The following is a 24,226-nucleotide window of genomic DNA, read 5'->3' on the forward strand; positions in this document are numbered from 1 at the left end:
TACTAGACTTGACCTGGATTCGGCACTACTGGTTTAGAAAGACACGAACAGCTGACCTACTTCTCATTTTCTGGACTGCAGCCTCTCTACTCTGTCTGACAGCACATGCACCGGCATCTTGGAGTAACCCTGGTGTGACGTGCCTCTCTATGCTTCTTTGCTCTTTATAATGTCAAAATTTGATAAGAATGCAACTTCTTATTCTGAGATGTTATATGATGACTTTTCATGAATCCGCAATTTATCGAACATGGCATGCACTGTTGATGCTGGCTATGCAAGGTGTGGCACTTTTTTATTTATAAGGAAAGCTTTGCTGTAGGGGGGAGTCTCTTCCACCACTAATATCACATTGACACTTCTTCTAATAACCCACATGATGCAATGCTTACCACATACTGATAGCCTAATAAAGGGATGGTTCACCCATCATCATTTTCTCATTTTCATGTTATTCCAAACCCATATACCTTAATTTCTTCAGTGGTGTTAGGCAGAATGACAGCCTCAGTCACCATTCCCTTTCAATATTAGGAACAATTATCAAATGAAAGTGAATAGTTACTGAAACTAACATACTGCTTAACATCTGCTTTTGTGGAGGTAGAACGTTGTCAATCTGTGACCAAGTGTGACACAGACGGGTTAAGCCATTGCACTGTCTCTGTGTTTACATCAGTGTCTTCTGTATGCGAGCTATGACTTTTGAACTAGTTGGGGGGGCAAGCGGGATGGCAAAGCTCATTTTTAGGGTGGCAGCTGACATCCAGTGCCACCATTGTGGCCACGCCCCTGGGCATTCTGTATCTATAGATCAGAAAATCATTGGACCACCTAAAACGCCTAAGGAATGCCTGAGGAACAACCTAGCATCCGCAAAGCAACACACTAATTCACGAAGTAATAATGATAAAAAATTATCATTTTAAAAACATGTCATTACACTTTTATTTGTACATTTAATATATTTTTATGATATAGCTAAAATGAACTTTTTCAATAATTAATTTTTTTCTTCATAGAAGTACCTCAATGAAGTCAAGGGCGTAGCAGGATAGATGTCCCTGCTACTTCCTGAAATTGTTTAGGAGAGTAAGCATTTTAGTAATATTTTTAGGAAATTATACATTATATTTTAAGACTTTAGCCTGCCATGCAAGGAAGTAATAGCTGGCCGCGTAAATGACGATTATAGCCTCTGTCAGTCGGTTTAGCAGTAAAATGAACCAATGCACAGGCAGTTAACATTAATCTGCAATGGCCAGAATCCTCTCTATCCTTTTGCGTACCGGCAGCTCACCAACTTCGAACACTGATATAGGGTTAGATTCATGTTAGATTGTTTCTCATACACTCAGTATAGGCTTTAGGTGTGATAATCGGAAGAAACAGACAGAGATAGAATCTTTCAGTGCTGCCCACGGTTCATCTGTAGTCTTCCTGAGGTGTCAACTCTCCATCTCAGCCAGACTGTGTGGGAGAGACTATTTCTGTCCCTGATCAAGGTTTGAGCCTTCTTCTGCAGCAGTACAGCTACAGTCACTCCCTCATTATGGTGGATCCTGTAGCTCTATAGTCTCATGTAGAGGTGGGTAGGGTAGCCAAAAACTTTACTTAAGTAAAAGTACAATTACTTTAAAAAAAAGAATGACTCAAGTAGAAGTAAATATAATAATGTTAAAAATGACTCGAGTAAGAGTAATAAAGTATCCAATAAATAGTTCGCCGTTGTCGCTGCATCACTCACAATACAAGATTATGTGGTGATAATATCAAACATGCTTGATAATATTGCAGCATCTGTGACAGTTCAAGACTGGCTTAGATCACATCTCTGAACTGCTTAATGCCATCGCCAACCGAAGCTCATTGGCAACCCCACTCGCATTTTTTGGGTCATGTTTTGGCACAATGAAGTTATTTAGAGGTGAAATCATCTCTGTACAAATGTACAAACGTAACATTTTATCCCCCCTCCCTCCCAGCAGTCCGACAATATAAAAATGCTGCCCGAACATTTCTGTGCCACCACAGACCGCTTGATTGCTTGCCCCTGCCTGCCCACTCCTTTGAAAAACTTCTGGCTCCGCCCCTGTATAGCGAGCACGGATATGGCTTCCAAATCCGGGGGCTTTGTCGCAGACCTCTAAACCATGTAGTGAGGGCACAGCCTTACCTGAAACACTTTTTTTCTCAAGGAAGATGCATCAAACCAATTAGCCAATCAGATTAGTGCTAGATTGAGAAAGTGTTTTCCAGTTTAGTGTGCAAAATGTATCAGGCGATCATTAAACGGCCACTGTGGGTGGCCCATAGGTATGCCTTCGGAGGCTGAGATTACTGTATCTTTTACTCAAAGCATCTTATTTTAGATGCTTCCAAAAGTCAAGTCATTTCTCTGAGAGGGCTCAAGATTGATCCAGTAAAGGCCTGTCCACAGGATTGATGTGTGAACATTGGTGTGGATGAAACTTTAATCTGTTGGCTTCTTAGCTGTCAGTTAACTAAGGAGCAGTTTGTGCTTGAGTTGCACAAGCTGAAATGGAGCTGACTTGATTTCCTCTGGTATTTTAGGACAGCCTTTCAAAACAGACCATTGTTTGTGTGTTGGAGAGGTCTGCTCAGCCATGTGAGACTGATACAATGCAATGCTCTGTGCACTATGCAGTTTGTCTTAGCACAGGACATCACTGTGGATGTTAAAGAAATGAATGGGTCTTCACTTTAGCAAGACATTGGTCAAGAAGGTGCAGATATGCCTTTTCTCTTAAAGAAAAATTGTTCAGCCAAATGTTAAAATTCAGTCATAATTTTCACGCCTTTTATGTTGCTTCCCACCAGTATTTTTTTTTTCTTCTTCTGTGGAACACAAAAGTAGACATTTAGCATTTACAGTGTCCAATGTCTATACAATGAAATTACCAAGGGCTGTCAAGCTCCAAAATGACAAAGAATCTCTATAAAAGTACCACATACCATCTTCTAAGTCTTTTGAAACCATATGAACGATGAGTAAAAAAAAGAAATTCTATTTGTTATTCAGAAAATAACCAGTTGCATTGTGATCATTTATGTGACATGCAAGAACCACAGTGTTTTCATGCAGATTTTAGTAAAATGTTTAAAGGTGCACTCATTAACTTTTGTCTTTGTGCCATCTTGGTATTACACTGACACCTAGTGGCTTGGATGCAGCATTATTTAAAATCAATAGTTTTCAGTTTCAGATGCCATTGTAGAACTTTTATATTCACAGTCAGCACAGTAAGTTCAGTTACTTTATTCAATCAGTGAAATTGCCAAATAACTGGACATTTACTAAGATTCTGCAAGTGGTATTCGGCTGGTCATGTGATTCTAACATGGCAGCCACCATGTGTGAACCCTTTCCATGTAGATTAAAAATAAGGTTACTGATATGCCTGGAGTCTTCATTTTTATGTGAGTGGTCATTATTTCCTACAAATGTGGAGTGGTGGTAGCGTAGTGGGCTAAATCACATAATTGTTAATCAGAAAGTTGCTGGTTCAATCCCCACAGCCAACACCATTGTGTCCTTGAGCAAGGCACTTAACTCCAGGTTGCTCTGGGGGGATTGTCCCTGTAATAAGTGCACTGTAAGTTGCTTTGGATAAAAGCGTCTGCCAAATGCATAAAAATGTAAATGTATAACATATATTGCAAAAATAGTTTTCATGGCTTTAGAACTTTTTCAATGAGGAAATAATTACTGAGTGCACCTTAAATGAATAAAGACTTAAATTTCAGTCTGTTCCTCACACAAAACTGTTGTATGCTTCAGAAGACTTGGATACAGCATCCCCATTCACTTTTGTTTAGTAGAAAAGAGCAGCATCAACATTTTGCTAAATTTCTCCATTTGTGTTCCTCTGAAGAAAATATCATAGAGGTTTGAAATAACATGAGGGTGATGACAGAACTGACATTTTGTGTGCACTGTTCCTTTAACAGAAAGCCGCCACATGCCGGTTTACTGCAATTGTTTTCACTGTGCGTTTATTGCAGTCTTGATTCGGTATGATGAGCTAATCAGTGCAGCTAAAGCAATGTGTTTTTGTTTGGGGGCAGGGGAGAGAACTATTTCTGGTTTGTTTTTCATGTATCCCTTTTTTTTATGTATTATTTTGAATTAAAACTAATATTTTGCCACAGGGGAGGTGACCCATATGTTGTTCTACCTTGGTAAACAAACCCTGTTGGCACAGAAAATGATCACTCGTGTATTCTGTGATTTAACAAATGTATTGCAGGCACTGTCTTGATCAACATGGGATATCAGTGGCATTTTTGGCATTTGGCACATTTACACCTGCTATTAAAATGTAATCTAAATCTAATCCAACCATAAGTGGACAGTGCCTAAATACAGGTGTAAACAGGTTCAAAATATTTCGTGATTTGATTATTCATGTCGCATTTCTAGTGTAAAACACTCTCGTAAAATTTGGAAAAGCCTATATGTACAGTACAACAATTTATAGAAAATATGTAGCATTTGTGACATCAACATGGAGTGAAAAATCAACATATTATGTGATGTATGTAGTCATGAAATCTGATCACAAATGCTCACAGGAGAAGCATTTGAGACGCATGTATGCAGTTGCATTAAAGTACATTTGTGTAAACATGATTTTTGCTTGTTTTTTCAAACTCTGGGACATGTTGAAATGATTTCGGTGGTAATCAATAGAATGTTGCAGTTGCTGTCCATAGAGATTACGTTGTATTTAAATCAGAATTTTCCTTTAATACCAAGTGTAAACAGCAATCTGTCTTCATTCCAGGTGCAACCGGTTACAGTATATGAGAATGGTTTAGGGTTTAGCAGCAGCAGCAGCACTCATTGAGAATATTTATGTTTGTTTATGTGTTGTAGATGTGATGGATCAGCACAGAACTCTTCACTCTGGTTGTCTGGTGTCAGGGGTTCGCACTCCCCCAATCCGTCGCAACAGTAAACTAGCCAGCCTGGGCCGCATCTTCAAGCCCTGGAAGTGGAGGAAAAAGAAAAATGAAAAACTGAGGCAGGGCTCTACAGGTGAGTTAAGAGACTTTTTTTTTGGCACATACTGTAGAAACATATATGACTTTGTCAATTCTGTGGCATACAAAAGGAGATGTTTTGAAGAAATTCCAAGCTGCTCTTTACCATATAATAAAAACATGCAGAGTCATAGGCTGTCAAGCTTAAAAAAGGATATGAAAGCAACATGAAAGTACCATAAAAGTGGTCCACACAACTTGTGAGCTATATTTCAAGTCTTCTGATTCCATGTTGAGGGAAATTTAAGTAATTATTCAGTAAAAATCTTCCCCTCCTTCATAGCTCTCAAATCTCATTTGCACTTTCACAAATTCAAACTTGCCGTGGTACGTTTAGTCCAGAAACATGTGAGAACTGATGCAGTTTAATGTCATTGATGTCAAACCTGGTGTGAAATTTTAATGCTTTTGCAAATTATGTTTTAAGACTACATCGGATGGCAAGATTTCACTGAATAATTACTTACATTTTGATCTATTCCTCACATAAATCACATTTGAAGATTTGGAATATGGACTATATTTTTTATAGTTTCATGCTTTTTGTTCTTTTTGGAGCTTGAAAGCCCCTGCTCACAATTTGCTTTCATTGAACAGTGCCCACAATATTTAAAACATGAAATTAAAGAAAATAATACAGGTTATAAACAACACAAGGGTGAGTAAATGATGACAGAATTTAGTTTTGGGGTGAACTATTCCTATTAAGGTCACATCCTTAATTTCAACTCTAACAAATACATTTCACGACATCTAAGATATCACATTATTCTGTAAATAAGAAGACTGTTTTTCCATTAATGCCAAATAGTATCTGTCCAAAAGTGTTTTTATAATACATAAAAAGAGATGTGATTTACAGATCGTGGCATTGTAGATTTAGGTTTTGTTTTCAGTGATGTCTGTGTCTAACTCTATCTGATGCATCTACAGTGCTGGAGAGGAAAGTTGCAGCACGGCAGAGTCGTGATGATATTGCCAGGAAGGGCCTGGCAGAGGCTGGCACGGGTGAGAAACTGCTACATCACTCTATTCACTGCGCCAACACCGCCAACTGCTTCCCCTGCAATATGCGGCTGTTTACCAGCAGCATACATGTGTAACTGCAGCTAGATCACCGTGACTATCTGTCCTGCAGGGGAATTATGTGGCTTTTATGAGAAAGTGATGACAGCAGTTAAAATTAGATGGTTCTTTCTCATGCTTGCAGAGTCTGGCATCACCTGCGGGGGGAATACAGAGAAGCCAGGGACCCCCATGCAGGAGTATCCAGACAGAGAAGAAAGAGAAGAGGAGCCAATGGCGCCACTGGCCAGCACCACAGAGGACCTGGGGTCTGATGAGGACAATACGTCTACAGGTAAGGCCTTGTTAATGGACCATCATAGCCCTTTTGTTATATATTTTACCTTAGTGTCATTCTTAAGAAACAGTGCCTGAATTTTAGTTTTATAATTTCATTTACTAAAGTTGCTATCATCCTTTAGAAGTACCTGCTACACTACACTTCCCAATTCCCAGAAGCAATAGTGGGAAATTGGGGGATGAAGTTAACAAATTAAAGCCGCTCAATGGACATTTTCCATTAATAAATGACTACATATATAATTTGTTTAACTTGCCTTATGCTGATTCACTACAGGAAGCTTTAAAGCATGATTTTTACTTTGAGCTGTCAGGTTGGATTTGGTATGAAATCGCAGGCTAACCTTATTCGTGTTCAAAGCCGTTTCTGAACATTACCCTAAGCGAGATCGCTATTGTTGCCAGGGGGTGGTGGGGGTTGATTATTGGAGGCTGGCAAGATGACCTCTTCATTGGCACCCCTGTCTCATGGAGTGACCTCATCACTGATGGCCCGTCAGTTGGGTTGGGGGCAATGAGGAACCCCTAACACCAAACTGTCCCCATCATTAAAAGAAAAAAGAAAAAAGTGATACACATGATGACAGTTATTTACTGTTTTTACTAACAATAAAGCACTACGTTATTCCAACCTCACCACATAAGGTTCAATATGCATATAGGCCTGCTTATAATTTTAATAGATCAATTCTAGTAGTATCACTCAGTTTTGGTGTGCTTTGTAATAAAGCATACATTATAATTGAAAAGCAATATTAATAACCTATAACCCATGACATTTCTCTTTGTAAACATGGGCAAACCCTGTTACACCTGGAGCGGTGGTGGTATAGTGGGCTAAAGCACATAACTGGTAATCAGAAGGTTGCTGGTTTGATTCTCACAGCCACCACCATTGTGTCCTTGAGCGGGACACTTAACTCCAGGTTGCTCCAGGGGGGATTGTCCCTGTAATAAGGGTTCTGTAAGTCGCTTTGAATAAAAGCGTCTGCCAAATGCATAAATGTAAGTGTAAAATTTTACATTCAAAATGTTTCTGGGTTGAATGTTAAGGTTGAAAATCTGTGTAACAATGGCTAACATATTATTACACACCACATTTTTCACAGTCAAGAGTACTTTTTTAATATACAATATTAATCAAAGATTTACTATGATTTTTGCTTAACTTTTGAGCTTTTTAAAATTTCTCTCCTCTAATAAATTGTAATGATGATGAATTGGGAACATGCTAATTTCCTGATATTCCAGTGAAAAACATTTGAAAATAAAGTAATTGTGTTATTTAAAATGTTTTGTCCCGCGACCCTGTACACAGGATAAGCGGTTGACGATGGATGGATGGATGGATGAAAATGTTTTGTTGCATTACACAATAAACAGAGTGAAAGTAATCAAATAATGTGACCAACAGTACCTTATGTCATGGGGAAACCCATAGGATACAAATGACACCATTTCCTGATATTGACTCATTAGAAGAAGTATAAATTGTAACTTATAAGTTTGTTGTAACTTATAAGTTTGTCTATTTGTAAACATTTTTAACGTATGAATAATTGCACACTCAAATAGAGCATGGAAACGATAGCTGCATCTTTAAAGAATGTGTGTCACTGAATGACCACTAGGTGGCGACAGAGAATACAGAATCCACTGATCCGGCCTGCTCTTATTTCAGTGCGAGATGGTTCAGACTCAGAGGTGATAGAGACATCAGGGGAACTTGGCCAAAGTGAGGATGAGGATATACCGTCTGTCAGAGACGCATCGAGCAGCGGGGACTGTGTTGGACCCCCTGTGGCCCCTGAGTTCCACGAGGAGAAAAAGGAGAAGCCGCAGCTCAGACAAGTGCACACTCCCCCTGCTAAACTTCCTGTGAAGTTATTTACTAGACTGGGCAGTCTGGACAGTCAGTATAATTTCATCAAATGCATGTATAATGTTTTGCCTTTATTTTTGTATCGTGTTTTGTGTGCAAAGACTATAGCTTGATTTGTGGAACAATTAAATGAAAGTAGTCACATTGGCTATCAAGGTTAAACAGATTTAAAGCTTTGAGACCAAGTTGACCAAGTATCTTTTCCCCCTTGTCTGTTAGGTACTCACTTTAATCAGATCCGGCCAGCTCCAGCCACACTGCCCAGGAACTTTACCCTCCCTAAAGATGCCCTGAGGGGGAGGATGTCCACCCCTACTGGATCCCCCCACTTAGGCATCATGCACCCACAGCTGCCCCCTAGTTGCATCATAGAGGAACTTCACCGTGCGTTGGCAAGCAAAAACAGACGGGACAGGTGAGAAACTCAAAGGCATAGTTTACTTTGAAGGGATAGTTTCCTCCAAAAAACAAAATCATTTATTCAGTCTCATGTCATACCAAACCTGTTTGATTTCTGTGAAACATAAAATAAGAAATTTTGATGAATGATGTCCATTTAAGGAACTCATATAGTGACCAGGGGATGTTAAGCTCCAAAAAGGACCAATAAGAACCAAAAAAAGGTGTCATAGGCTATGTTCACAAAGGCAGAAAAATGTTGGGCCAATACATTCAATATGAATTTGAAATTCATAAAAAATTCATAAAAATGTATTTGAAGTTTGAGCACTTCAAGCATCTCGCTTGAATGGATCGGACCATATTTTAAAGATCTTGTTCTTGTCATGTATTCTGGAGCATTTAGACTCGGTCTCGACTCAGACTTGAACACTTGTGAACTCTGACTTTGCCCCGAGACCAGTCGAGTCCCTTCCAAAAATATACCCTGAGAACTTCTCTCATTTAACCAACATAAGCTAAAGCAAATAATATATGAGGTATATTTGATAAGTGAGCCTATAGCCAATTTTTTCTTAAACATATTTAACACATTTATTGAAGGTTAGTTCACCCAAAAATTAAGATTCTCTCATCATTTACTCATCCACATGCCATCCCAGATGTGTATGACTTTCTTTATCTGCTTAACACAACTGAAGATTTTTAGAAGTATTTCTCTGCTCTTTAGGACCATACAAGTGAATGGGTGCCAACATTTCGAAGCTCCAAAATTCATATAAGGGCAAAATAAAAGTACTCCAGATGACTCTGGTGGTTAAATCCATATGGTAAATGGTCAGTACTTGTATAGCGCTTTTTTAACCTTAGCATTATTCAAAGCACCATTGGGGGCAATTTGGGGTTCAGTTTCTTGCCCAAGGACACTTTGGCATGTGGAGTCATGTGAGCTGGGAATGGAACCTCCAACACTGCGATTAGCGGACAACCTGCTCTACCACCTCCCTACTCTGTCAGTTTCCAATTTACTTTAATTTTCTCATTCTCCTTCTTCTGTTTTTGATGATTTACATCCATCTTGCATATGACTTAAATATTGTTCTGTTTCTCACCCACACCTATCATATCATGTTTGAACACATGGATTTAACCACTGGAGTCATATGGATAACTTTTATATTTCCTTTATGTGGATTTTGGAGTAAAAATGTTGGCACCCATTCACTTGCATTGTATGGACCTGCATTGCTGAAATATTCTTCTAAATATCTTAATTTGTGTTCTGCAGAAGAAAGAAAGTCATTCACATTTGGGATGACATGAGGGTGAGTAAATTATGATTTTCATTTTTGGGTCAACTATACCTTTAAGAGTCTTTTCTCAGACTCTGCCTCTTCTGGTCTTGGTCTTGACACTGCATATGACACCTCAGCCATTTTTTAAGGTGTTATCTGTGACTAATGTGTTTACATTTGGATACTGCAATCATGAAAAACATTATCACTGGCAAATCATCCATTGCTACTTGGTTAACAAACGCAAGTTTGCATTATTACTATAATAATGTGGACATGCTAGCAAAAGTCTGAACAGGAAAAAAATCAGATATGGATGTAAATAACTTTATGAATGTAAATTTATGAATGTAAATATGGATGTTAGGGTTAGGTCTAAATTCATGATATTCAGTCAGTCTAAATCGGATTTGAGAAAAATAAAATATTTCCCCTGCAGTTTGAACAAGCCATATTATTCAAAAGTTGTCATAATTTGTCCATATAACTTACGCTTTGCATTCCAAGTCTTCCGAAAACAATTGCTTTGTGCGAATAATATGTTGATATTTAAGTATAAGTATTCACTGAAAATCTTCTCCTCAATCAACGCTTTAAGATCGCTAAAAGCTATAAACTCAAAAACCAAATGCGTGTGTCAAATTTGAATATGTGGAAAAGCAAATGAGATATAAACACTGTTGCAGAGCTAAAGATTATCAGTAAATAACTTCTTAAATTCCAGTCTGTTTGCTGTTTACTGTCTGGGACTACATACAGAGACTACTTAGCAGTAGATAGGAGCTGCACTGTCATGACAGGAAATAGCTTCCCAGGAGTGTTCCAAAAATGGAAAAAGTGGATTTGCTAGCTAGAAAGACTTTGCTATATCTTTAATGGAAGGATGGCATTTAAAAATGTTACCTCAAAAATTACATTTAAATTAACATTTGTGGTATTTATGGTTTATTGGTTGCATTATCAAAGATGAAGTGGTTGCAGGCACTCTGTTCGCATTGTGCTTAACAATGCCCTTCAGCCATGACTATATTCACAGTATAGCACGGTCTCTCGTTCCTTATTGTTTGAATTGAGGTAGGGAGCTCAGATCATTTGTGTTCAGATTTTCAAGCATTCCTATTCATGTTCTTTCTTCTTTTCGTGTAGTTTCCACAGTAAGGAGATCCGCAGTTCACCCAAACGGCGTTCAGACGGACGGTTATCCCACACTGCCAGCAATGAGAAGGAACCGAATGGAGAGGTAGAAAATGAAAAAGAGGCAGAAGAGAACAAGGAGAACATGCGTCTGGATGAATACTACAGTGATCAGGATAGCTGGAATGAGTCTGTCATATCCGGTAAGTTTCTTTGGCCAAGTAATTCACCTGGATTTAGTTCACATTATGACATGTTACATATTTCTCATATGTTACATCATATATCATAAAGTGGCTTTTAGTTCATCTATTTACTTTGAGGTCATCTATATGCTAGTGTACCTTTTAAATGACATTTTACCTGATATACACATTTAAAAACAAACACTTTTCCTGTATATTCTTTATTCTGGGAAAATGGACCAAAAGCATTAAAGACATCATCACCTGCTTAGGGGCGGGTATCTAGAATACCACCTGCCAATTTTGCCTGGGCAGTAGTGTAAACAAAAAGTTATAAAAAAAAAGAAAAGAAAGGATGAGCTCTTTGTTATGTTCTGCCCAAACTTCCTATTTCAATAAGAAATATGTCAACACAAGAAAAGAAAACTGAATTTGTCAAACCATTTCATTGGGTCTTCAAGAGTTATTACCTTTTAGCTCAACCATTTAATAATGTTAACAAGACTTTTTTGTTCATTGAAAAACTAATTAGAATAACATTCTGTGATTTCTATTAAGATACAGTCAATTATAAGACATTGAAATGGTGTTAGTTTTCCAAAAATGTTGTTTTGTTCAGGCATTTACATTAATTCTGTGTTTTTAAAGCAGCTACAACCCAGTGTTAAAAGCTATTATGAAGTAAAGTAATTGCAGGTTTGGTGTTTATTTTTGTATGTAATTGTATTTTATTTCAAATGTTGTTCTCGAGTCCCACTTTGTATTAGGTGTGTTCAACTACACAAACAAAGTACTTTGTACAGTAGATATAAAAATATCTGCAAATCTCTTGCAAGATTCACATTAGCTGCTATTGAATTTGGGGTATGAGTAGGGTTAGGTTAGGGGTATGGCTAGTTTAGGAGTAGGTTTAGGGGTAGGGCTAAGGGTAGGGTCAACACTGTACAGACAGATGTAATTACAGTATGTAGTAGGGCTGCAACTAATTGATTAAATCAATAATTATTGATAATGGAAATCATCGCCTATGAATTTCATTATCGATTAGTTGGATATGTGCAGTGAGCACAAAGAAGCTCTGTCAGTGATGTCACTTTACAGCCCAGTGAAAATGTGTTGCATGATCAAACTCATTTGAAAAACGATGGAGACAAGTTTAAGTGGAAAACATATGCCCAAATCATCCCAAGTTGTCCAGTGCATGAGAGCACTATAAACTCTTCAAAAAAGATCATAATAAGCATACAATTTAATGTGTAGCGATTGCTGCATCAGGTGCATTGACAGATTGATTGTACTGTTTGAAGAGTTGTTTCTCTCCAGTGCATAACTCACATTTTTACGCCATTTACTGTTTTATAATGTATACATGTTATAAATTAAAAATCAGGCATGTATTTCTGTGTATTTGACAAGACTGTTTGTTTTTACCACTCAGTTAAACTTGACTGAGCAAGCGAGCGCATGCATCTGTACAGCTTTCATGGATATCACACTGATTTGGAGATCAAGGTGTGCCGGTTTTTAAAGTGTTTTAAATTATTTCTCCTCATGCAAGTGGATTTAATACAATGAGCAATGATGCTATTTTCAACATGAGAGTTTACAGATGACTGTACTATATTTAACTATGTATAATGCTAAATATAATGTATAATAATGCTCCTGATATTTGATAGTCCTACTGATAAAATGTCTGATTTTATCTGAAAATTTATACTTTAGCAAACATTAGTTTACTTGATAAACATACACATATGTTTTTTACAAGAATTGTTTAGGAACATGTAATCAGTGACAGTACTATTTAAAAACCTACAATTTTAATTTTAAATACTTAAAATGTATGTAATCAGTGACTCATATGTATTTAACATAATTATGTATTTTTCAGATGGACAGAATTATCAATATTTCTATTCTGGTGTCACCAGCTGGGCTGATTTTATTTTTTTGTCCCACTCCATCTCCGATTAATCATTTTACTCTTTAAAGAACAATACTTTATGTTAACTAACTGTTTTGCATGTGTCCTGAAGGTAATAATAGCAATAATAATAAATATAGCTGCAAGCAGCAATTACCAGGGCAGAGCACTTATGCGAAATATGCAATGAGGCCAAAATCATAATGTTTGTTCAAGAACAGTCTAATTTCAAGCAGTCTAAAGGCAATTTGTAAAAAACCCCATTTATGATAACTTCTGACTAATATGGAATTTCATATGGAATCTCATGAGGTCAGATATACATTTTGGTATTGGTGTCATCATTTTAGTCTAAAGTAGTAAGAAGAAATAGTCCAAAAAGCAAGTTTCCAGATTTCTGCACCTCTAGGTGGGGATGTGCCCAAAGTGCTCAGGTGCCTTCAAGGCATGGTGTTGATGATATACTTACTAAGTTTCATTCCCAAGGAATCTAATCTAATCATTTTAGGCCAAACTATTCAGAAGTTATTAGCAAAAATAGCAATTTTTCATGTATCCAGACCACTAGATGGCACAGTGGGGAATCAGTGCAGGTAGCCTCAGTTCATGCTTGTGATGTCACATCATCATGTCGAATTTGGCATGCTCACTGTTTGGTAAATCAAAAAGCTATACTACACATTTGTTCCCTGTGTCTCTAAACATAAGTGCAACTTGAAATGTTGGTGGTGCTAGAGTGTTGGATTTAGATAATTTCATAACTTTCATATGTACAGCTCTATGGGCTGTCATAGACTCCCAGCCAGAAGTAGTAGTAGTAGAAGAAGAAGAAGAAGAAGAAGAAGAAGAAGAAGAAGAAGAAGAAGAAGAAGAAACAATGTTTCTATGCAATTTCAGTGCTCGGCCCCTAATAATAAATTCAAATGTAACTTTTATGATTCTGGCTTTGTTCAAAGTTTTGTGAGAGTATAGAATAGTGAATTCAGTACTGTAAATTGAAACAAATCCATATGCCCTTTATCATTTCAGTTTAAAAAAAAATATATATATTTATTTTAATAAAATACATGAAATATAATGTGAGTTCTTACCCGATTAATTGAAGAACAAAATCAAAGATTAATCAATTATCAAAATAAATAATTAGTTGCAGACCTAATATGCAGGTGTTTTACAGGTTACTACAATGTAAAAACACATGTACATAATAAGTACATTTTATCAAATGCTTGTTTTCATATATATATATATATATATATATATATATATATATATATATATATATATATATATATATATATATATATAGTACATTAGTTAAAGACACATGATATAAATTGTGTCCTGGTCTTAGAGTACCTGTTATTAACATGAAACCTCCTGGACATTTTGCTGCATTCAAAATACTCTGCATGTCTGAAATCAAGAGGTTTTATTTCCTGGAGACTTGATTTGTCAGCAACATCTGGTGTCCTATTTCTAGTGCAGTCTGCTGTCATTACATGTGGGCCATGAGAGAGAGAGAGAGAGAGAGAGAGAGAGAGAGAGAGAGAGAGAGAGAGAGAGAGAGAGAGAGAGAGAGAGAGAGAGACAGACAGACAGACAGACAGACAGACAGACAGAGGGACAGAGAGAGAAAACAGAAGGAAAACAGGAATATATATGAAACAGGGCAAAGCTCTGCACACAGAAGTCAAATATACACCAGATTTTGACAAATTAGACAACAATTACTGTTTGTATAGCCAAACAATGAACTAATGAATTTTATATGTTGTAATAGATGTAAAGGACCATAAAGGACCATGCTTGTAAACATGTGTAATCTTAATCCATTCCACTAGCATCATTGATTCACATGTATTTTTGTCTGTGCAGGAACACTGCCACGGCGAATCAGAAAAGAACTTCTGGTGGTAAAGCTGCGAAACAGACCAAGCAAACAGGAACTGGAGGACAGAAACATCTTCCCTGTGCGCAGTGACCAGGAGCGTCAGGCGATCCGCCAACAGATTGAGATGAAGCTGGCCAAGTGAGTCCCTTTAATGACATCTCAACTCCTAGTAGTGTTATGACAGGTGGTGGAAAGCTCAATATTTAATATAACACAGATATTGTGTCAGTTGAATGCAGTTTATAACAATGGTTGTCAACTGGTTTTGCTTCAGGACCCAGATTTTACATTTCACATCAAGTGGTGACCCAACACAGTCTTAAATTGCTTATCAAAAGTAAACCAAAATGTCCTTGTCAAACATTGTAATTTATTAATATTAACATTGATTGAATAGGACCAACAATATGCTAAATAATTCATATTAAAATTACTAAATTGGAAAATGTACTTATTGTAAATGCATAAACAACAGCAGAAGGGGGCGTTCACATTATAAAAAGGCTACACGCAGCACTTTTGAGGCTCGTTTTTAAAAGTTGAAATTCTCTTGATTTTGAACATCTCACAGGAATAGTTCACCCCAAAAATGTAAATTCTGTCAGTTTTCTCTCCCTTATGTCATTTCAAAACCATAAGCCTTTTTTTTCTTATGTGAATTACAAAAAGTTGTAGTATATGTGCATTATATTCCCTGTCTTCTGAAGGCATATTTTAGGATCAGGTGAGAATCAACCCCGAATTTAAATAATCTTTTAGAGAAATTCTTAATGTCCTTTGTGCATTCATGAGCACTATGAGAGAAGGTCATTCACAGAGGCACGTGTGTTCACGGCATGCAAGAACTTGTGATTTCTTTTAATGAATGCAACCAAAAATTAATCAAGAATGCAGAATAAAGGTTTTAATACGGTATTATGCTGTTAAACTTTAGAATTTAGCTTTTGATTGTACAGTACAGTATGTATGCTGGGCAATGAATAAGCGGACTTGACTCAGTGACTATGTGTCTCAAATGTGATCTTTTTTTCTTTTGCTGAACATTAGTTAAATATGAAGATATGTCCAAATACAGTACATATGCACCAAAAGCTGTTATTCACAGTGCCCTGCAGTCAAATGCTGCTGTTTTGCTCTATATCAGATCTCTACATTCATATATTATGCTTTATGTCTCTTTCATGTTTGAGGAAGAGATTTGCAAGCTCTTGCTGAGCATTTTGGGGTTTGTAAAATTTGACTGTATCGGTCACGTTAGGTCTTGTTTGCAGTCCATGTTCAGTCTTCTTTTTTTAAATAGTACTGTCACTGCTCAGACTGTGTGGGCACGCATCTTACTACATACTAATGGCACAACCAGTAGGGGGAGTCATAATGCTTTATTTTTTTCTTTCTGTTGAACAAAACCAGAAATGAGACTTTGTTCAATTGAATCAATTATAGAGCAGATAGTGGGATTAGTCAGTGGTTTGGATATTTTAGGGTAATGCAGATTTGTACTAAATGGGACCCAGATAAACCTCTGTATTCACTGTTTTGGAAAGCTTTTGGATAGCTTTTAGGGTAGCCAGATGTTCTGTTTTTTTATTTTAATTTTTTCTTTCTCTTTGGGAAATACAGGAATATCCCAAGTAAAACAGGACAACTGGTTACCCTAAGTGGTTTGAAAGCAAAGAGTAAATAAGAGTAATTCAACATAGTCTTACCCAAGTCATTCTCACAGCAATTCCTGTGGTGCAATGGTGTTTTGGAAGTGGCATCCTCAAATTGAATTTTGTTTTATTGTTTCCTGTTTTCATGCCATGAACATAGATTCCTGTGTTTCTTGATGGTGGTTGCATAAGCAAGTGCCCTCATGTGATGGGCTTATTCATAATAATCAGACTTTATGTTTCCTGCTAACTTAAGTTGCTCAAGTCATTAATGCCTCCTCAGTGACTGGGTAATAACCAGCAATTTCTACCAGTTTCCACTTGGTCCCAATGCATTCCTCTCCAGCTGTGATTATCAGTGAGCTAATAAAATATTAATGCAGAGCATGGTGTAAATTCCCAGTGGCTGAAATTAACTGGAGCGTTGCAGGAGTAAGTGGAACACATTAGAGAGAGAGGTAGACTGATTGAACAGATAACCAGCCACTGTCTGATGAAGGGGTGTGCTTTAAAGGGACAGTTCACCCCAAAATCAAAATTCTGTCATAATTGAATTACCTTCATGTTGTCATGCAAAATACTTTAATTTTTCTGTGGAACACAAAAGGTGATGTTCTTGAATGTTCCAAAAATATCTCAGCTCTGTAGGTCCATACAATGCAAGTGAATGGTGATCAGATCTGTGTAGCTCCAAAAATCACATGAAAGAAACATAAAAGTAATCTATATGGCTCCAGAGTTTAAATCCATATTTTCAGAAGTGATATAATAGGTGTAGGTGAGAAACAGAACAATATTTAAGTACTTTTTAATCTAAATATCCACATTAACTTTCAGATTTGAAAGTGAAACTAAACTTTTAGTTGTAAAAAAGAATGTGAATGTGGAGATTTAGAGGAAAAAAAAGGACTCGATCTGTTTCCAACCCTCACCTATTATATCGCTTCTGAAGATATGGATTTAATCACTGGAGTCGTATGGATTAATTCTATGTTTTCTTTGTGAATTTTGGAGTGACAATGTCTGATCACCATTCACTTGCATTGTAAGTACCAACAGCTGAGATATTCTTTAAAAAAATTGTTGTTTGTGTTCTGCTGCAGGATTAAAGTCATACACATCTGGGATGGCATGAGGGTAATTATATGATGAGAGAATTTTCATTTTTAAGTCCTTTAATCCCTTTAAGTCTTTATTTACTGAAAATCATCCCCTCTCTGTTACTCTCAAATCTCATTCGTGCTTGCGGATTTTCTAATTTAATATGACACAATTGGTTATAAGACATTGATGAATGAATGGTTTTTGATTTTGTTAATGCCAAACCAGATACAACATGTCTTCATGTTGCAAGTTTATATACTTTTTTAAATCTAGACCAAATGAGAAGATTTTTTAATGAATAACGATTTAAATTTTGGTTTGTTCCTTACAAAAAGCTATCAAAAGGGATTCAAAAGACTTAAAATAAGGTGCATGACTCATATAGACTACATTTATGTTTATAATTATGTTTATGAAGAATATCTCAGCTCTGCAGGTCCATACAATACAAGTCAACAGGGTCTAATACTTTGAAGCTCAAAAAGCACAAAGGCAGCATAAAAGTAATCCAGACGACTTCCGTGGTAAAATCCATGTCTTCAGAAGTGATATGATAGGTGTGGGAGAGGAACAGATCAATATTTACTTTCTTCTTCTTTTAATTTTGGTGATTCACATTCTTCGAGCATATTACCACCTACTTTGCTGGGAGGAGAATTTATAGTAAAAAAGGACTCCTCACCAACACCTATCGTATCGCTTCAGAATTGGATTTAACAACTGGAGACAGATGGATTACTTTTATGCTACATTTATGTACTTTATTGAGCTTAACATTTTGGACCCTGTTGACGTGTATTGTTTGGACCCACAGAGCTGAAATATTCTTATAAAAATCTCTGTTTATGTTCAGCAAAAGATTGAAAGCCATGCACATCTGGGATGGCATGAAGGTGAGTAAATGATGAGATAATAAAATTTTTTGGGTGAATTATTCCTTTAACTTTGTCAAGGCAAGTCAAATGGTTTTTATTGTTGTTCATCCATATACAGTTAGTACAGTACACAGTGAAACGAGACAATGTTCCTCCAGGACCATGGTGCTACATAAAACAACATAGGACAAACAAAGAAAAGTGTTTGTCCTATGCACGTGCAAAAAGTACGGGACAGTACAATACATTTCTAAAAATTAACAGGACAATAGGCACAGTGAGAGACAGTGCAGTGCCGACCAGTACACAGTAGTGCAAAAAGATGACAGTTTCTAAAAATGCCAAATGTAAACATAACATACAATGAGATAGTGTTCTGTGCACATAGCAGTTATTGAGGTAGCAGCCAGGTATAAAGTGACAATAATTAAAGTGCAACTCAGGACACGTGTGTGTGTGTGTGTGTGTGTGTGTGTGTGTGTGTGTGTGTGTGTGTCAGTCAAGTCTCTGAGTATAGAGGAGTCTGATGGCTTGGGGAAGAAGCTGTTACACAGTCTGGCCGTGAGGGCCCGAATGCTTTGGTACCTCTTGCCAGACGGCAGGAGTGTAAAGGGTTTGTGTGAGGGGTGTGTGGGGTCATCCACAGTGGGGGTTGCTTTGCGGATGCTAAGCAACCACCGGGGGAAGAAAGACCCCGATGATCTTCTCAGCTGTCCTCACTATCCTCTGCAGGGCTTTGGAGTCCCAAAAGTCCCAAACCAAGCAGTGATGCAGCTGCTCAGGATGCTCTCAATAGTCCCTCTATAGAATGTAGTGAGGATGGAGGGTGGGAGATGTGCTTTCCTCAGCCTTCGAAGTAAGTAGAGATGCTGCTGGGCTTTCTTGGTAATAGAGCTTGTGTTGAGGGACCAGGTGAGGTTCTCTGCCAGGTGAACACCAAGGAATTTGGTGCTCTAGACGATCTCCACAGAGGAGCCGTCGATGTTTAGCAGAGACCGATCACTCTGTGCTCTCCTAAAGTCAACAAACATCTATTTTGTTTTGTCCACATTCAGAGACAGGTTGTTGGCTCTACACCAGTCCGTTAGCCGCTGCACCTCCTCTCTGTATGCAGACTCGTCGTTCTTGCTGATGAGACCCACCACAGTCATGTCATCGGCGAACTTAATGATGTGGTTCGAGCTGTGCATTGCTGCACAGTCGTGAGTCAACAGAGTGAACAGAGTGAACAGCAATGGACTGAGCACACAGCCCTGGGGGGCCCCAGTGCTCAGTGTGGTGGTGGTGGAGATGCTGTTTCCGATCCGGACTGACTGAGGTCTCCCAGTCAGGAAGTCCAGGATCCAGTTGCAGAGGGAGGTGTCCAGGCCCAGCAGGTTCAGCTTTCCAATCAGGTGCTGAGGAATTATTGTGTTGAATGCTGAGCTGAAGTCTATGAACAGCATTCGAACGTATGAGTTCGTATGAGTATCCTTTTTATCTAGGTGGGTGAGGGCCAGATGGAGGGTGGTGGCGATGGCATCGTCTGTTGAATGGTTTGGACGATATGCGAACTGCAATGGGTCTAGTGAGGGGGCAGCTGGGTTTTAATGTGCCTAGTGACGAGCCTCTCGAAGCACTTCATGATGATGGGTGTGAGTGCGATGGGACGGTAGTCGTTGAGGCTGGACACTGAAGAATTCTTTGGCATGGGGACGATGGTGGTGGCCTTGAAGCACGTTGGATCGATGGTGCTGCTCAGAGAGATGTTGAAGATGTTGGTAAGAACATCTGCCAGCTGGTCTGCACATCCTCTGAGCACTCTGCTAGGAATGTTGTCTGGTCCAGCAGCCTTCCGTTGGTTGATTCTACGTAGAATTTTCCTCACATCAGCCGTGGTAAGACAGAGCACCTGGTCATTGGGAGGAGGGTTGGTCTTCCTCGCCACCACATCTTTCTGTGCTTCAAACCTAGCGTAGAAGTCATTCAGTGCATCTGGAAGGGAGGCATCTTTGTCACAGGCAACTGATGTTGTCCTGTTGTTGGTGGTGGCCTGGATGCCCTGCCACATGCGCCGCGTGTCGCCGCTGTCCTGGAAGTGACTGTGGATTCTCTGGGCGTGTGCACGCTTTGCCTCTCTGATGGCCCAGGACAGTTTGGCCCTCGCTGTTCTTAGGGCAACCTTGTCGCCTGCTCTGAAGGCGGAGTCTCGGGTCCTCAGCAGCGCACGCACCTCCGCAGTCATCCACGGCTTACGTTTGGAGCGTGTAGTGACATCATAAATGCACTTGCTGATGTAGCTGGTCACTGATGCTGTGTATTCCTCCAAGTTGGTAGAGTCACCATATGTTGCAGCCATGAACATGTGCCTGAACATGTGCCAGTAAGTACACTCAAAACAGTCCTAAAGAGCAGAGATGGATCCTGCTGACCAGGTTTTCACCTGCTTCTGGAGCGGTTTTGTGTATCTGACGAGCGGTCTGTATGCTGGAATTAGCATAAAAGAGATGTGATCTGAGTAGCCGAGGTGGGGGTGGGAATGGGATGTTTGTGTAAACAAGATCAAGCGTGTTCACCCCTCTCGTTGCAAAGTCTACATACTGATGGAATTTAGGGAGTACAGTCTTGAGATTCGCATGGTTGAAATCTCCGGCGACAATAAACAGTCCATCAGGGTGAGTGTTCTGCAGTTCGCACATAGCCCCATACAGTTCACAGAGCGCTTCCTTAGCATTAGTGCTGGGGGGAATGTAAACTGTGGTTATAATAACAGTGGTGAATTCCCGTGGTAAATAAAAAGGTCTGCATCTAACAGTCACAAGCTCCACCAGCGATGAGCAGTAACTAGAGACTAGCATAGAGTTATTGCACCATTCCGTGTTGATGTAAACACACAAGACACCACCGTGAGTCTTAACGCACAGAGCTGCATTTCTGTCGGCACGAAACGAGGCGAGCCCGTCTAGCTGAATGGCGGTGTCCGGAACTTTGTCACTGAGCCACGTCTCCGTGAAAACATAGACACAGCAGTTTCTAAGCTCACGCTGCGTAGTCTGCTGGAGTCAGATGTAGTCCAGTTTATTGTCCAGGCAGCAAACCTTTGAGAGCCGGATAGACGGGCTAGGGTTTGTTTTTAGCCTAGTATGGACCCCCGCCCTCTTGCCGCACTTTCGCTTCCTCGAACATTGCTTACGACGTCCCCTCCCCCAGGCACCGGAATCAGGTGAAGCCGAGGACTGGAGGCCTGGTCTCCGCAGCAAGCCGAGTTTGCGTAGCAACTACTGCAGGCCATCATGCAGCTTGGTTGTTGCATGAATCTTATATTTTAACAGTGTCAGGCGGTGGTAGACATGAACACCGGTTGCTCAGATGTCCATGTGCCGTAAAAATCGGGCTAAGTGACAAAAATAGCACCATTTTGGATCCATAGTGGCCGCTGCGTTCTACTGCACCACCATCTTGGATTCTGATTTGGTGTTGAGGGACCAGGTGAGGTTCTCCGCCAGGTGAACACCAAGGAATTTGGTGGCCTTGTAATTCAGTTCAATGGTTGTTAAGGATTACTAGGTGGTTGTTTATGTGTTCTGGGTGGTTTTAAGGTGATTGCTCTATGCCTCAAGTCCAGCACTGGACTTCGGGTCCCTCTTTTTATAGTCTATGAGATTTTTTCCACCTTTTGTTATCACCTGCCTAATGAAATTGGTAAGTCTGATTGATTAGAAAACCCTTTTTGAAACAAGAAATTTGCACAAGATTTTTGTTAGGGAAGTTATAGCACACCACTCCTCAACAAGCAACACAGTTTTAGGTCTCATTCAATGGTGGGGAGTTACGTGCCAAAGTTTAATTCTTAGGATTAAGGGTTTGTAGAAATCCCTAACCCTAAATACTGTAAAAGCAATGACAATAGTGATTGTTGCCTTGCTGAACACTCTTAATTAGATAATGCAGCACTTACAAACTAAGAAGTAGTTGTGGGAAATTCACTAATGATCTTTCTTGTGCTAATGCTCTGTTATAATCTTGAATTTATTGCCTTTTGACCTGAATTCTGAAAGTTTATTACAGCACTGTTGCCTTTACAAACACTGTTGGGCTGGAGGGTTACCCTATGTCATGTTATCACAGGTGTAACAGTATCGGGAACCCCTCAGATATTGGTGTATGGGTTCTGTGAGGTGCTGAACATCTCCCGTGAGTCGCTGTTGGATGGGTAACTCACATTCTACTGGGAGTCTGAGTGCTGAGCGCTGAGAATCAGACCATAACTGTTCTTCAAATGGACTCACACAAACAGCTTATGTAAGGCCTCCTCTGAACTTATGCAACAGAGTGCTGGGGGATCGGTTGTGGATGAACTTTAGTGAGTTGACAAGAGAAACCGTTCCCATATCAGACCTTAAAAAGGGTTGAGCCTCGGGTTAGTGTTTCATATTGATCTGGAATGTGTGCTGGAAATCCAGAAGCTACGTCATTGTATACAGATCAAGCCATGAGCATCAGATGTAGGTTTATTTGTTTGAGGGTGGGGTTAGGCATGGGCCATGGAGTAGGGCTGGGAAAGTGGTTTTCCACAAAACCATTTATCTACTTACATTTACATTTGAAGAAATTATTTTTACATCTGGAAAAATGTGAGAGGTGCTTTCCAATACAAAATGTGTCACTATTATGCCAGTGTGTTGTGTGGGGTTGCAAGGGCGTTGCTATACAGTAGCTAAGTGGTTTTTAGGACATTGCTAAAACGGTTGCGAGGGTATTTTGTGTGGTTCCTTGTAGAGATAGACAACTGTTTTTAGGATCTAGGTGCATGTGTTGCAATTTTTTTTTAAAATAAAACAATAATAAAAAAAAGATATGTTGGCATGTGCAGAATAATCTTTTGCTATTATTTCTTTAAAAAAGCAGTAATTTGACTATAAAATATTATTAATTTTGTCTACTAAATCAAAGTTGTGTGGTTTAACTAATGTGTGTAGCCAAAAAATAAAACAGAAAAGAGAGAATACCCATTTAGACCCTCAAGACTTTGGCTGATTTTTTTTAAAATCTTTATTTTGTCATATCATTAAATATTGATATTTTGAAAATAATATTAATAATAATAATAATTTAAAGGTCCATTTTGTTCAGGTCATAGGGAGTAACTCTAAAAAAAGGCTTGATATTCGGACTCAAAAATGCATGAAACTGGTAAAAAATAAATTGGGAAATTAATGATTAAGTTGCTGTGGCAGGGCGGAGGGCGGGGCCGGGTTGTGATTCCACACAACCGGTCCTTTATCAGGCTAATCAAGCCTCTGAGAGGGATAAAGGCCGACTGCGGAGGATGGTGCAGGAGAGAGAGATCGTTTACAGACATGTCCGTCATGTGTGTGTTTGTCTTTTGTTTAAGTTCATCATTAAAATATTATTTATATTGCCAAGCCTGTTCTCGCCTCCTTTCCATTGAACTGCGTTACAGTTGC

At 38.8% G+C, this 24,226-nt stretch overlaps 1 protein-coding gene across 1 annotated transcript in view; it reads left to right on the top strand.

Moving 5' to 3' along the window:
* Nucleotides 1-24,226, top strand: part of phactr3b (phosphatase and actin regulator 3b) — a 96,254-nt gene that overhangs the window by 44,600 nt on the left and 27,428 nt on the right. The window contains exons 2-8 of the mRNA XM_052111658.1: nucleotides 4,901-5,062; nucleotides 6,001-6,075; nucleotides 6,278-6,427; nucleotides 8,114-8,344; nucleotides 8,534-8,729; nucleotides 11,155-11,345; nucleotides 15,133-15,286. Of these exons, the coding sequence (XP_051967618.1) occupies nucleotides 4,901-5,062; nucleotides 6,001-6,075; nucleotides 6,278-6,427; nucleotides 8,114-8,344; nucleotides 8,534-8,729; nucleotides 11,155-11,345; nucleotides 15,133-15,286 (1,159 nt within the window). The remainder of the gene's footprint in view (nucleotides 1-4,900; nucleotides 5,063-6,000; nucleotides 6,076-6,277; nucleotides 6,428-8,113; nucleotides 8,345-8,533; nucleotides 8,730-11,154; nucleotides 11,346-15,132; nucleotides 15,287-24,226) is intronic.

The sequence above is a fragment of the Xyrauchen texanus genome, chromosome 39 (assembly GCF_025860055.1).
Source record: "Xyrauchen texanus isolate HMW12.3.18 chromosome 39, RBS_HiC_50CHRs, whole genome shotgun sequence".
In the NCBI taxonomy this organism is placed as follows: Eukaryota; Metazoa; Chordata; class Actinopteri; order Cypriniformes; family Catostomidae; genus Xyrauchen; species Xyrauchen texanus.